This window comes from Thalassophryne amazonica, chromosome 5, assembly GCF_902500255.1.
Source record: "Thalassophryne amazonica chromosome 5, fThaAma1.1, whole genome shotgun sequence".
NCBI lineage: Eukaryota > Metazoa > Chordata > Actinopteri > Batrachoidiformes > Batrachoididae > Thalassophryne > Thalassophryne amazonica.
In genome coordinates, this window is record NC_047107.1 from 107735642 (window position 1) to 107750153 (window position 14512).

Consider the following 14512-nt stretch of genomic DNA (forward strand, 5'->3'; position numbering starts at 1 on the left):
GATCTAATGTTTAATAGACCACATTTAACTGTTTTAGTCTGTGGTGCAGTTGAAGGTGCTCTTTTTCTTTTTGAATTTTTATGCTTAAATAGATTTTTGCTGGTTATTGGTGGTCTGGGAGCAGGCACCGTCTCTACGGGGATGGGGTATTGGGGGGATGGCAGGGGGAGAGAAGCTGCAGAGAGGTGTGTAAGACTACAACTCTGCTTCCTGGTCCCAACCCTGGATAGTCACGGTTTGGAGGATTTACGAAAATTGGCCAGATTTCTAGAAATGAGAGCTGCTTCATCCAAAGTGGGATGGATGCCGTCTCTCCTAACAAGACCAGGTTTTCCCCAGAAGCTTTGCCAATTATCTATGAAGCCCACCTCATTTTTTGGACACCACTCAGACAGCCAGCAATTCAGGGAGAACATGCAGCTAAACATGTCACTCCCGGTCCGATTGGGGAGGGGCCCAGAGAAAACTACAGAGTCCGACATTGTTTTTGCAAAGTTACACACCGATTCAATGTTAATTTTAGTGACCTCCGATTGGCATAACCGGGTGTCATTACTGCCGACGTGAATTACAATCTTACCAAATTTACGCTTAGCCTTAGCCAGCAGTTTCAAATTTCCTTCAACGTCGCCTGCCCTGGTCCCCGGAAGACAATTGACTATGGTTGCTGGTGTCGCTAACTTCACATTTCTCAAAACAGAGTCGCCAATAACCAGAGTTTGTTCCTCGGCGGGTGTGTCGCCGAGTGGGGAAAAACGGTTAGAGATGTGAACGGGTTGGCGGTGTACACGGGGCTTCTGTTTAGGACTACGCTTCCTCCTCACAGTCACCCAGTCGGCCTGCTTTCCCGGCTGCTCGGGATCTGCCGGAGGGGAACTAACGGCGGCTAAGCTACCTTGGTCCGCACCGACTACAGGGGCCTGGCTAGCTGTAGGATTTTCCAAGGTGCGGAGCCGAGTCTCGAATAAGCTACACTTATTACAAGTACCATTACTGCTAAAGGAGGCCGAGGAATAACTAAACATTTCACACCCAGAGCAGAAAAGTGCGGGAGAGACAGGAGAAGCCGCCATGTTAACGGAACAGGAAGTGATACAATACCGCAGTGAGAGCCAACCACCAGTAGAGGCAGAAGAGAAGTATGAGGTATCGCTAAAGGGGCTTAATTTGAAAAATCCACCCAAATGTCCCGATGTCTGTTCTTCTCATGTTGTGGAGGAAAAACCCACACCACTGCATCCTTACTCAGAGGAATGGTTGGACTACAATGCTCCGTTGAAGAAGCCACAGTGGATACTAGTGAGGCAAACAGGTAAACTGTGTTTGTAGCATTTGCTGCTATCTAATTTACTCATTTTCTGGCATTTGACACAACCAAGCAATGCATGAAATAACACCATACATGTATTAACATTACGTAATCTTGGCATTATGGCGGTACTACTTGTCAGTATTGATAGGCTTCAGTGCTTTTATAGTTCCTCATAGCCAAACTGTCCATGCCGAGTGACAACACAAAGTAGTTAAAAACATTGGCATACATAATCAAGGACCAATTTTTCATGCCATCTTCCCACTCTGTTATGAACCGTGGGTGAGCCAGAGTTTGTTCCCTTTGAGCTTTTCAAAAACATTTGTTTTTACCTGTGTAATGACTTCCAGTTTCCTATACTGAAAACACCACTCACCAGAAATCCTAAGCCAAAACGGATATGCCTCTGTTGTAAAAGTGAATAATACAAGCCCTCATCCATAGTTGGACTTCTAAATATGAATATTCAACAACAAAATGCTGACAGAATTTTTATACAATTATTTACCGTTTCCATTTCACTTGTGGTAATTTTATTATTTACCAAACAGTTTGGAAATTTTGGACATAAGGAAATACACTCAACAAAAATATAAACGCAACACTTTTGGTTTTGCTCCCATTTTGTATGAGATGAACTCAAAGATCTAAAACTTTTTCCGCATACACAATTATCACCATTTCCCTCAAAAATTGTTCACAAACCAGTCTAAATCTGTGATAGTGAGCACTTCTCCTTCGCTAAGATAATCCATCCCACCTCACAGGTGTGCCATACCAAGATGCTGATTAGACACCATGATTAGTGCACAGGTGTGCCTTAGACTGCCCACAATAAAAGGCCACTCTGAAAGGTGCAGTTTTATCACACAGCACAATGCCACAGATGTCGCAAGATTTGAGGGAGCATGCAATTGGCATGCTGACAGCAGGAATGTCAACCAGAGCTGTTGCTCGTGTATTGAATGTTCATTTCTCTACCATAAGCCGTCTCCAAAGGCGTTTCAGAGAATTTGGCAGTACATCCAACCAGCCTCACAACCGCAGACCACGTGTAACCACACAAGCCCAGGACCTCCACATCCAGCATGTTCACCTCCAAGATCGTCTGACACCAGCCACTCGGACAGCTGCTGAATCAATCGGTTTGCATAACCAAAGAATTTCTGCACAAACTGTCAGAAACCGTCTCAGGGAAGCTCATCTGCATGCTTGTCGTCCTCATCGGGGTCTCGACCTGACTCCAGTTCGTCGTCGTAACCGACTTGAGTGGGCAAATGCTCACATTCGCTGGCGTTTGACACGTTGGAGAGGTGTTCTCTTCACGGATGAATCCCGGTTCACACTGTCCAGGGCAGATGGCAGACAGCGTCTGTGGCATCGTGTGGTTGAGCGGTTTTCTGATGTCAATGTTGTGGATCAAGTGGCCCATGGTGGCGGTGGGGTTATGGTATGGGCAGGCGTCTGTTATGGATGAAGAACACAGGTGCATTTTATTGATGGCATTTTGAATGCACAGAAATACCGTGACGAGACCCTGAGGCCCATTGTTGTGCCATACATCCAAGAACATCACCTCATGTTGCCGCAGGATAATGCACGGCCCCATGTTGCAAGGATCTGTACACAATTCTTGGAAGCTGAAAATGTCCCAGTTCTTGCATGGCCGGCATACTCACCGGACATGTCACCCATTGAGCATGTTTGGGATGCTCTGGACCGGCGTATACGACAGCGTGTACCAGTTCCTGCCAAAATCCAGCAACTTCGCACAGCCATTGAAGAGGAGTGGACCAACATTCCACAGGCCACAATTGACAACCTGATCAACTCTATGTGAAGGAGATGTGTTGCACTGCATGAGGCAAATGGTGGTCACACCAGATACTGACTGGTATCCCCCCCCAATAAAACAAAACTGCACCTTTCAGAGTGGCCTTTTATTGTGGGCAGTCTAAGGCACACCTGTGCACTAATCATGGTGTCTAATCAGCATCTTGATATGGCACACCTGTGAGGTGGGATGGATTATCTCAGCAAAGGAGAAGTGCTCACTATCACAGATTTAGACTGGTTTGTGAACAATATTTGAGGGAAATGGTGATATTGTGTATGTGGAAAGTTTTAGATCTTTGAGTTCATCTCATACAAAATGGGAGCAAAAGCAAAAGTGTTGCGTTTATATTTTTGTTGAGTGTATATCATAACTTCTATATTCCAGTTTGTTTACCTTCCCGCCTTGCTTGGATCTCTCTTTCGGTCGATGCATGAGCAGAGGCTGATCCATCTCTTTGATTGTGATCCCGTAGTTCTTGCTGTTGCACAGTTCAAATATTCCATGAAGTTGTACAGAGACAAAACCAAGTACACGTTAACCAGGAAAATAATTTTTTCCTGAAAAGTTGAGTATCTGTATAGTAATATCAGATTAGACCCTTGATGCAGACCACCTCAGATTTAGCAAAAAAAAAAAAAAACTACACACAATGCACACAGACACACACCAAATCATTTTGGGAACAACATCCATTTTCTGGAATAGATATAATAAACAGTTACCAGAGCTAACACACACACACAAATTATATTAAACACTCAGATACAGTCACACATATATACAGTTGAAAATGTGATGACTTGTAGTCTTACTTATAGTAGTCCACAAAGGTGGTTGTTGTACCATCCATCAAAGTGAACGTGTCTTTGGGTGACTTATTCCACTCAATGGCATCAATGCGGTAAGTGCGGTTGTTGTAGCGGGTTATGACAATGCTGCCAATCAGTTCCTTTGTGCATTCGTCTTGGAAGTTCTCTTTGCTCTGTTGGTACATCTCTTTCCTAGGGGACAGTTGGGATACAACATCAGAGATGTGAGTTTTCTTGTTGAAGCTGTCAAGAATAAATTGTTTCCATCAATAAAAAACTACTTACGAATTCAGATTTGTAATGCAGATGATCTGCACCAATATTATTTCCAGAAGCTACACTCAAATTTTCCCAAGAAAAGCCTGTAACTCAACGCATCACTCATTCACTACTAACTTTATTCAGACAACTTTATTGATCCCTAAAAGGGTAATTCATTTCACACTCAATTACCTCAAACAAATATACAGCAATTAATCCACAATTATTACTCGAACATAATAATGGCACAGAATTAGAACAACCGCACATATACACTTGATTGTTTACGCTAAACTTTTAAACAGTCCGTTATCCAAATTGAGGAAATGTGAATGTGTGTGAGAGAAATTTTCTGGAGGAAAACAACGGGCCTTTTGTCCTTCAGAGGCTGATAAGCCTATCATGTTTATGGTTGAGCAGAGAAAACACATTTGCTACTCTCATGAACGACCAGAAACCAATTTATGAGTATTCCCTGGTCTCCAACATCTTCCTTTGCAAGACGTGCATTTACGCCGAGATGTTATCCAACTTGCGTCTAAGTTCAAGGGTTAACGCAGTCTCAGAATGTACCGACTTGCCCAACTCAATCATGATGGACAAGTGAGGGGTCGTGGTTCTGGTGGCAGCCGTCTTGCCAATTCTCCGGTAGGTCAGGGCAGCACATAAACAAATACGTACCAGCCCTCCTACAATAAAACCAAATATAAATAAATCTTCAACGTCCTCCACAGAGTCGTGCCAAGCATACGGTGCACCATTTCTCCCAGGCGTTGAGAACATAGCCTGCAGGGTAGGTTCCATCTGGGCACGCAGGGTCCCTCAACCCTGATTTTCTTGTTGAAAAAAATGGTGCCAATAGCATTCAGAGACCAGGTGATCAATTCCATGGTTAATCCAATATAGTTTGAAGAATTCACAGTCCGGTGAAGTAGGGAGTTTGAAGGTTGGAGCAGAGATAGAGGAGAGACGAGGAGATGCGACCGCCCTCGATGGAGTCCCAAGCAGAACATGAGAAATTAATTATACAGAAATTAATTATAATAAGTTTTGAAAGTTTAGAGTTTGATTAATCGGTTGACCACAATAACCAGCAACATGACCGTTAACCACACCTGTATCAGGCGATCACCTACCAGACAGGGAATGAGCAACAGGACTATTATACAAGCAACAATGCAACATTACAGAGGAAATCCACCGCCACCAGACTGCTTTCTTAAAAGACAGAAATCACCGAAAGTGAAGCACTGTACAGGTTTTTAATTGGGCAACATTTCATTCAGTACACCTCTGTCACACCTCGACGATTTAGACAGCGTATGCTGACCGTATAAAAAAAAAGTTGGCATACTCTGGTGTACATCTAATAAGTTATGGGTAAGTTTTGTCTAAGTTAAGAGCACATTGAAGCACAATGATAAATGTTGTAATACACCAAGCACCTCGAAAATCTTGCGCATGCTGAAAATTTTTAACGTATGCCAGTCAGCGTATGACTCCTATGTTCCACACATGCGAGCCATAAGTTATGTGATTGTTGACACACATTTCTTGTAATTTACTCATAAGTCCAAATACGTCCATTAATACTCTCCACTGATTGGCTGAAAGCAGCAGTCCTCATGCTAACAGACTGTTTCAACGGAGTAAATATAAAGTCTTAATCTTACCTGTTGGTTTCAGCCGGATTCACTGTGACATCCTGACGAACACGTGTGCACATAAAGGCTCCTGATTTTGGATAACGACGTTTGAAAAACAGTAACACTCTCATATAATGGATCCAGGTGGACCAGTGAATTTTGTCCGTTATAACCAAAATCCATTTTGTATAAAATGGACAAAATCCATTATATGTATGTAATGGATTAGTTACAGTCAGGAGGAACAATGTACAGGGAATCCTGGATCGGGATGTGGCTCATTTAATGACCTGATCAAAAATTCCACATGAAAAAATAAACGTCTGCCTTAAATAAGTGGCGGGCATTATGTGGATTACAAAGATTGCATTTGGTTGAGTCTCTTTTTTTCTTCTTCAAAACTTTATTTTACAATTTTCAGTTAACAAACACAAACACTGAACAACCCCCCCTACCCCCACCCCATTAGGCTCATGGGGGAAAAAAAAAGGAAAAAAAAAAAAAGAACAAGAAATGAAATGAAACGAACAAGATCCAGTACAAAAAGTTGCCAAACAAGAACTTCTCATGGTGTATTAGCTGAGTTGGTGTTATAGCTGCATCAAAGTTAGAATACTTTCAACTATCCAGTGCAACAGATGCTAAAGTACATCAGCAGAAGGAAAAACCTTCTACAAACTCTATAAAGGGAGTCCAGATCAGAGTGAAATTTTTACGGGCTTTACATATCTTGTACCTCAGCTTTTCCAAGGGTAGAAAGGATAGTACCTCTCTCAACCACTGCAGAAATGACGGGGCTGAGTTCGATTTCCAATTAAAGAGTATAAGTCTGCGTGCAAGTAAGGAGGCGAATGCCAAGGCATTTGCTTGAAGATTAGAAACTTTGTGGCCTGGAAGCGGTATGCCAAAAATGGCTGTATGATAGTCAGGTGTTATAGTCTGGCCACAAATTTTAGAAAATACTTTGAATATCTGTCTCCAGTAGTCGTTAAGGGAGGCACATGACCAAAATATCTGTCCTGTCGTAGCGGGTACATGACTGCATCTTGGACAGCCAGGATCTATAGTGGGAAAGAGTTTGGATAATTTATCCCTTGAATAGTGTAGGCGATGGAGTACTTTAAACTGAATTAGACCATGACGTACACACAATGAAGAAGTATGAATACGTTTCAAACTGTGTTGCCATAGATCTTCAGAAAGCTTAACTCCTAAATCTTTTTCCCATGCCAATTTAGCTTTCTCCCATGACTGTGGTTTCAGTTCCCCTATCATATCATAAATCACAGATACACGTTTCTTTTCATACGGGACCAATCCCAGAATCGCATCTATGTGGTTCTTAGGTGGTGGGTAAGGAAATGATGAAAAATTTTCTCTGGTAAAGCTACGTATCTGAAGAAACCTAAAATAATGTGATCTGGGTATATTATGAACCTTTTCCAGTGTCTCAAATGATATAAACACATTATCAGGGTATAGGTCACGAAAGAATACTAATCTATTTTTATGCCAGTATCGAAATGCATTGTCAAGCAGTGATGGGGGAAAGAAGCGGTTGTCTGCTATTGGGAAATACCTACTGTATTGTTTTAAATCAAAGTGTCTTCTAAACTGTGACCATATTCGAAGTGTGGCTTTGACGATTGGGTTTGTAAACAGTGTACTAGAGCTGCGTGGTATCACGGATGTAACTGTTGGTAGCGGGTTGGATAACAGTTCCATGTGAACCCAGTCTGGACAAGTTTTATTCTCATATGTATAAATCCAATAATTTAGTTTTACTATATTAGCAGCCCAATAATACCAAAGAAAATTGGGTAATCCCAATCCACCCGCATCTTTGGGAACTTCCAGGTACAGCTTTTTCATCCTAGGGTTGGAACTGTTCCATATAAAAGAGGCAATTAATCCATCTAGCTGCTTGAATGTTTTCATTGGAATAAACACAGGGATCATCTGGAACACATAAAGGAATCTCGGTAAAACCGTCATTTTAACTATGTTGATACGACCTGCCAACAAAAGTCGTACAGTTGACCATTTCTCGAAGTCTTGTTTTGTTTGCTCCAATAACACACTGAAGTTGTGCTTTTCCAAGTTCTCCATGCTACGAGTAACTTTAATTCCCAGGTATGTAAATGTGTTATGTTCTATTTTAAATGGAAACTTGGAGTAATCCTCATCTGTGCCACCAATTGGAAAGAGCAGGCTTAGAGTAATTTAGCTTGTAACCTGAGAGACGTCTAAAGTTTTCTAGTATCCGTAATAACCTTGGAATCGATACTGTGGGTTTGGATATGTACAAGAGTAGATCATCTGCATATAGGGCCACATTATGGACCTTACCGGCACGAGAGATACCTATAATACCCTCATCTGTTCTAAGGGCTATAGCAAGGGGTTCGACTGCCAAATCAAACAAATATGGGGAGAGACCACACCCTTGTCTGCAGGACCTGCAGAGAGAAAAATAATCAGAAATGTTATTGTTGGTCCGAACAGCTGCAGTGGGTGCATCATATATTATTTTGATCCATGTTAAAAATGATGGTCCAAAGCCAAATCTTTCCAAAGCCGCAAACAAATACTGCCATTCCACCCGATCGAACGCTTTTTCTGCGTCTAGGGTGACCACCATCTCTGTGGTCTCCCCAGCCGCAGAGCATGGGGTATACAAGATATTAAATAATCTACGCATATTATAAAATGACTGTCTACCTGGGATGAAGCCGGTTTGGTCTGAGTTGATGATTGTTGGAATTATACTGTCTATGCGGGTGGCTAATATTTTTGTAAGGATTTTATAGTCGCAGTTTAAAAGGCTTATTGGACGGTATGAGCTGCATGATAAAGGGTCTTTATCTTTTTTAAGCAAAACTGAAATCATAGCCTGAGTCATGGTTTGGGGTAATTTCCGTTGTTCAAATATATCCTGATATAGCTGGCTGAGGATAGGTGCTAATTTGTCAGAGAATTCCTTGTATATTTCAATTGGAAACCCATCAGGCCCTCCAGCCTTACCACTTTGCATTGATGTGATTGCCTGCACTACTTCTTCTGTTGTGATACGTTTTTCTATCTGCGAACTAACTTCCGGGGTAATTATTGGAATCGTCAGTCCTTCCAAGAATGTAGTAATGTCCGACGGGTCATCTGGTGGTTCCGATTTATAAAGATTTGTGTAATATTGCTTAAACTCTTGGTTTATTATATTGGGGTTAATAGTTATCTCCCCTAGTTCTGTCTGAATTTCAGGAATAGTATTAACTGCAGTGGACTGCCTAATTTGGTGAGCTAGGAGCTTTCCAGCCTTCTCCCCGTGCTCATAAAATCTTTGTTTTGATTTAAAGAATAGCTGTTCTATTTGCTTAGTGGAGAGATTGTCAAATTCAGTTTTTAATAGTAATTTTTCTCTGTAGAGTTCCGGCGTTGGGGAGTCAGCATATTTACGGTCCACCTCTGCTATATTGTCGGACAAGTCACTTAGGCGCTGCTTGCGTTTCTTTCTCTCGTAGGCGTATAGGATATTATCTGGCCCCTGAGATAGGCCTTAAGGGCCTCCCACACTGTGGTTAATGGCATACCTGGTGTACGGTTAAACTCCAAAAAGCTATCAATTTGTTGGGAGATTAATTTCTTGAAAGAGTCCTTAAGTAGTAACAGAGGGTCAAATCGCCATGTACGGCGTGGTCTGACACATTCTGGGAAACATATGTCCAGCTGTACTGGCCCATGATCAGAGATGACTATACTGTTGTATTGGGAATCTTTAACCATAGGAAGAGTCTTGCTATCTACCAGGAAAAAAAAAATCAATCCTGGAAAAAGAGTGGTGGACTGGGGAGAAAAAAAAAAAAAAGAGTATTGTCTTGCAGTTGGGTTATCTCTCCGCCAGGGGTCGAAAAGTGCATATGTGCCCATGAATGATTGTATAACTGCACCAGAATTAGAAATCTTACTGTTTGGGTTAAAATTTGACCTATCTTATTTTTGGATGCAGAACACAGTTGAAATCACCCCCCAGTATCAATTGGTTGTTGTTAAGATCTGGTAGTGCTGCTATAAATTTAGTAAAAAAAAGGGGGTCATCCCAATTGGGTTCATATATGTTAGCCAATGTTACTTGTGTACCATATAGCTTGCCAGTCACTATAACATAACTACCTCTGGAGTCACACACAGTTTGTGATGGGATGAAGGGGATACCCCTTCTAACCAAAATTGCTGTGCCACGTAATCTGTCATCATTTTTTGAGCAGAATAATTGTCCTATCCAAGCTTTCTTTAGTTTTATACATTCGTTTGATCGTAAATGAGTCTCCTGTAAAAACATAATGTCACTTCCTAATGTTTTTAAGTGTGCCAGTACCCTACTATGCTTCACTGGATTATGGACTCCCTTTATGTTCCAACTCAGAAAGCGAGTATAAGCTGGCTTCTGCATGTCAGACATTGTATTTCTAAGGTAGTCAAGAAAGAAAGTAAAGAACTAAAGCAAGTCCCTGTCCTACCCCTAAACTAAAATTGAGCCTTGAACCTATGTGCTGATCTACTAAACCTCTCGAGATCGCACCACCTCCTTCTAGCTTTATGCTGCTAATACTCATCTAACCTATTCTCCTGCCAGGCCCCGAACAGGGCGAAGCATAATATTTATAAATTGGAAAGAACACAGAATAAAAGTCATCCGTATACCACTAACGGTGAAAAAAAAAATATATATATATATATTTTTTCTCCTTCCTCTCCCTCTTCTCTTCCCCTTCTCTTCCCCACTGATCCTGAATGAGCCTCTGCCTTCTTCAGGTGATTTTTTGGGTGCTTCTTGTCAACCCACATCTCAATGTTGTGCCTGTCCCCCTGGTGTTAAAAAAAAAAAAAAAAAAGGAATAAATGACCAAAAGGTGGGAGCTCCCTCTCCCCTATATAACAAATATTGGATTCAACTGTTCACAGCGGGCTGGGATAACGAGATTCTGTAGGGGTTCCAGATTATAGATGTAGCAGAGAGAGAGAAAAAAAAAGGGGGGGGGGGGTGACTAAAACCTTTAGGGGTATTGTAGTATCTGTGTGGCGTGTATCCTAACACCAGTAATTTTTTATCCTATTTACATTCCACCTAAGGACTCACATTCAAATTGTGTACACTTCCAGCTTGTCCATATCTACCTTACACACAAAAAATGAGAAAAACAGTCACTTCCCTCCCCTTTTTCTCCTTCCCACCCCTCCCTCCACATCTCCCTCCTCCTCCCCCCTTCTTCGAGCCTCGCTGTTACAAACAAATGGGGAGTAAAAAGAGAAAAAAAAAAGGAAAAAAAAGGGGGGGGGGGGAGAAATGATAGAAATAGACAGTCAAATGTGGGGGAGGATCTTTCACTTTTATCAGTTTTGTTTGCACCCAGTCACCATTGTCCAGCTGCTTAAATTAACGCGACCTTAGGCTTCAGGTTTTTTTTTATGTATTCTACCGCTGCTGCTGGGTCTTCAAACCGCTTCTCCTGACCCGACGAGTCTGTGATGCGAAGTGTCGCAGGGAACCACATACCAAACCTGACACCCTGGCAGCTCCGAAGTAAACGTATGGCTTCGGCGAAGGCGGCTCTCCTCCTCGCCACCGCCGCCGTGTAGTCAGGAAATACGCTCACTCTTTTATCGTGCAGGGTCAGTAGTGCCAAGCGAGCTGCTGCTTGAAAGATCTCCTCTCGTTCCCGCAGATAGTGGAATCTGATCACGATGGTTCTGGGGGCGGGTGCCGCGGTATGCCGCATCCAGGGTTGGAGTGAAGTTCAGACACAGCAGCTCCTGTAGTAATTTAGCAATGCTCGCAGTGGGCCGCCGCCCTTCACACGATTCAAGCCCTTCTTTTATCCCGACCAGACGCGCACAGTATCGGCGCTGACTCCCGTCCATTTCTTCCACTTTCTGACGGAGTGAAATGATTTCTGTTTTTAACGTGGCGACCACGTTGTCTGTAGTAGCCGCTCTGTCCGAATATGCATTCAGGCCGGATTCCAAATCGCTCAATCGAGTCTCCTGTTTCGCCACATCATCTCGAACTGCGTCTATCTTGGTATTCAAGTCCGCTGTGCTTGAGTCTATCCGTGCCATAATTCTACTTTCGCTACTTACAATGGCAGCCATGACAGCGGTCAGGTCCGTGGTCTCCTCCTCTGAGGAGTCCTCATTTGCGGATGTGGTTTCAGCTGAGTCCGAGGTTTTAGTGGAGGCCTCTTTCTTGTGGCGTTTTCCTTTAGGCATTTTGCCCTTTGGTTGTAAAAAGAGGGAGCAAAAGGAGCAGCCAATATGACGCTCTAGCGTTGTTCTGCTGTCAGAGACAAATGTTGTCCCTCTAAAGTTGTTTTATACCAATATTATTTTTTAAAATTTTTGCCCGGGTCGGGAGCTCTGTCCAAACACTTTTTCTAGATGGAATCACACAATCACCTCTGGAGCTCGATCTTGTACGTGTGTTTTGAGTCTTTTTAATAAAATCATGTAATGGGTAAGGAGCCAGTCCATTTAGAATTTTGTATACAAGAAGAGTCTACGTATTTAACCATGCTCTCCCAGCTTACTATGTTGTGTTTTTTTAAGATAATACAATGATGGTGAGTCTTCAGTTTTCGATCTAGGGTTTTAAGGGCTTGTTTATATGCTACTTCGATGGGTTTTAAGGTAGTTTTACAGGCTGAAGCCCAGCTTGTCAAACAGTATTTCATGTGAGATGTAATCATTGCATCGAGATAGAGCTTGGCTGCCTCCAAAGTTAGATTGTTTCTTATATGTTTGAAGTTAGACAAATTTAATGTAATTTTATTCACAAACTTTTTCACCTGTCGTTTAAAATTAAGTTTTGAGTCCATAATAACTCCTAGGTATTTGAATTCATTGACTGTTTCAATTTGCGTTCCTTTCACTCTTATAGAAGGATTTGCTTCAATGTGGGGATTTTTTGAAAAAAACATACTGACCGTTTTTGAGACATTTAGAATAAGTTGGGATCTCTGCAGCCATTCCAGAACTGCGTGCATGGCGGATGTTAATTCTTGGGCTGCTTGCTGTTTAGTTTTTGAATGGACATAAATGACTGTGTCATCTGCGTATAGTTGGCACAGTACATTTGGTGGACAACAATCTGGAAAATCATTTATATAAAGAGAAAATAATAGTGGAGATAGGGCTGAGCCTTGTGGTAGTCCCATCTGATTGATACATGTAGGTGAACTGTAGTTTTCTGTTCGTTTTCTGTGTGTTAAGTACGAGTCCACCCAGTGTAAAGTGCGGGGAGAGAAATTAAATTTAGTTTATTGATTACAGTTTATTGATTAAAATTTGTCCATTTACAGTATCAAAGGCTTTCTTAAGGTCGAGGAACACTGCTCCAATGACTCCTCCTTTGTTAATTTTCTGTTTTAGTTTTTCCAAGAGAAAGCATACAGCTGTTTCTGTTGAGTAATTTTTTCGAAAGCCGAATTGCATTTGATGAAGATTGAAGGAGCTATAATTTAAATGTTCTACGAGTTGTTCTGTTACACATTTTTCAAGTATTTTTGATACAGTTGGCAGGATACTTATGGGTCTATAATTATTTGTTTCTGTGGGATCCCCAGATTTAAAAATTGGTGTAATAGCTGAGATCTTCCAGGTCTCTGGGAAGGTGCCTGAATCTATAGACTTGTTTATTATTTTGGTAATAGGCAATATGAGGAATTGCTTATGCGTTTTGATGAACACTGTACTTATACCAAAAGCATCCAAGGCTTTAGAATTTTTTAGGCTAGTAATTAACTTAATTTGTGTGAATGATATTGGTTTTAAATTAAAAGGGGCTTCGTTGGTAGCAGCAACCATTGCCATAGGGCTTGTATTTGCCATTGCTGCTGCCCCGTGGACTAGCTTCTCAACAGAGTCAATAAAATATGTATTTAGAGCAGTTGCTATTTTAATGGGATCAGTGATAACTTTGTTACTTAATTTTATTTCTTTGATACTAACATTTTTCACCGGATTTCTAATTAGTTTCCTCATATCCTCATATTCCTTGTATCACTTCCTGTTCCGGAGCACAGCGGTGTTTTTCTGTATCTCTTAGCTGTTTAATCTGCGCAGTTAGATTGATCTAGTTATCTAGATTACGATTTGTTTCCCAGTGTAATCTTTACGTGCCTTAACTAAAGCACTCCTTCTGCTGAATCACCTCTAAATTATTTACACATTATTCACTTTGCGTGTTTTTAGGAATCCGCTAGCTTAGCGTAGCTACTAGCTCTTAGCCGGTTTAGCATGGCGGCTTCTCCTGTCTCTCCCGCACTTTTCTGCTCTGGGTGTGAAATGTTTAGTTATTCCTCGGCCTCCTTTAGCAGTAACGGTACCTGTAATAAGTGTAGCTTATTCGTAGCTTTGGAGGCCAGGCTGGGCGAATTGGAGACTCGGCTCCGCACCGTGGAAAATTCTACAGCTAGCCAGGCCCCTGTAGTCGGTGCGGACCAAGGTAGCTTAGCCGCCGTTAGTTACCCCCTGGCTGATCCCGAGCAGCCGGGAAAGCAGGCCGACTGGGTGACTGTGAGGAGGAAGCGTAGCCCTAAACAGAAGCCCCGTGTACACCGCCAACCCGTTCACATCTCTAACCGTTTTTCCCCAC

The 14512-nt window shown here is 42.0% G+C and overlaps 1 protein-coding gene across 1 annotated transcript in view; it reads right to left on the reverse strand.

Annotated features, from left to right (window-relative positions):
* The window catches only part of piwil2 (piwi-like RNA-mediated gene silencing 2), a 140159-nt gene that overhangs the window by 67067 nt on the left and 58580 nt on the right, over window positions 1-14512 (reverse strand). Inside the window, exons 12-13 of the mRNA XM_034171074.1 lie at window positions 3962-4150; window positions 3543-3627 (exon numbers count right to left, since the gene is read on the reverse strand). Of these exons, the coding sequence (XP_034026965.1) occupies window positions 3543-3627; window positions 3962-4150 (274 nt within the window). The remainder of the gene's footprint in view (window positions 1-3542; window positions 3628-3961; window positions 4151-14512) is intronic.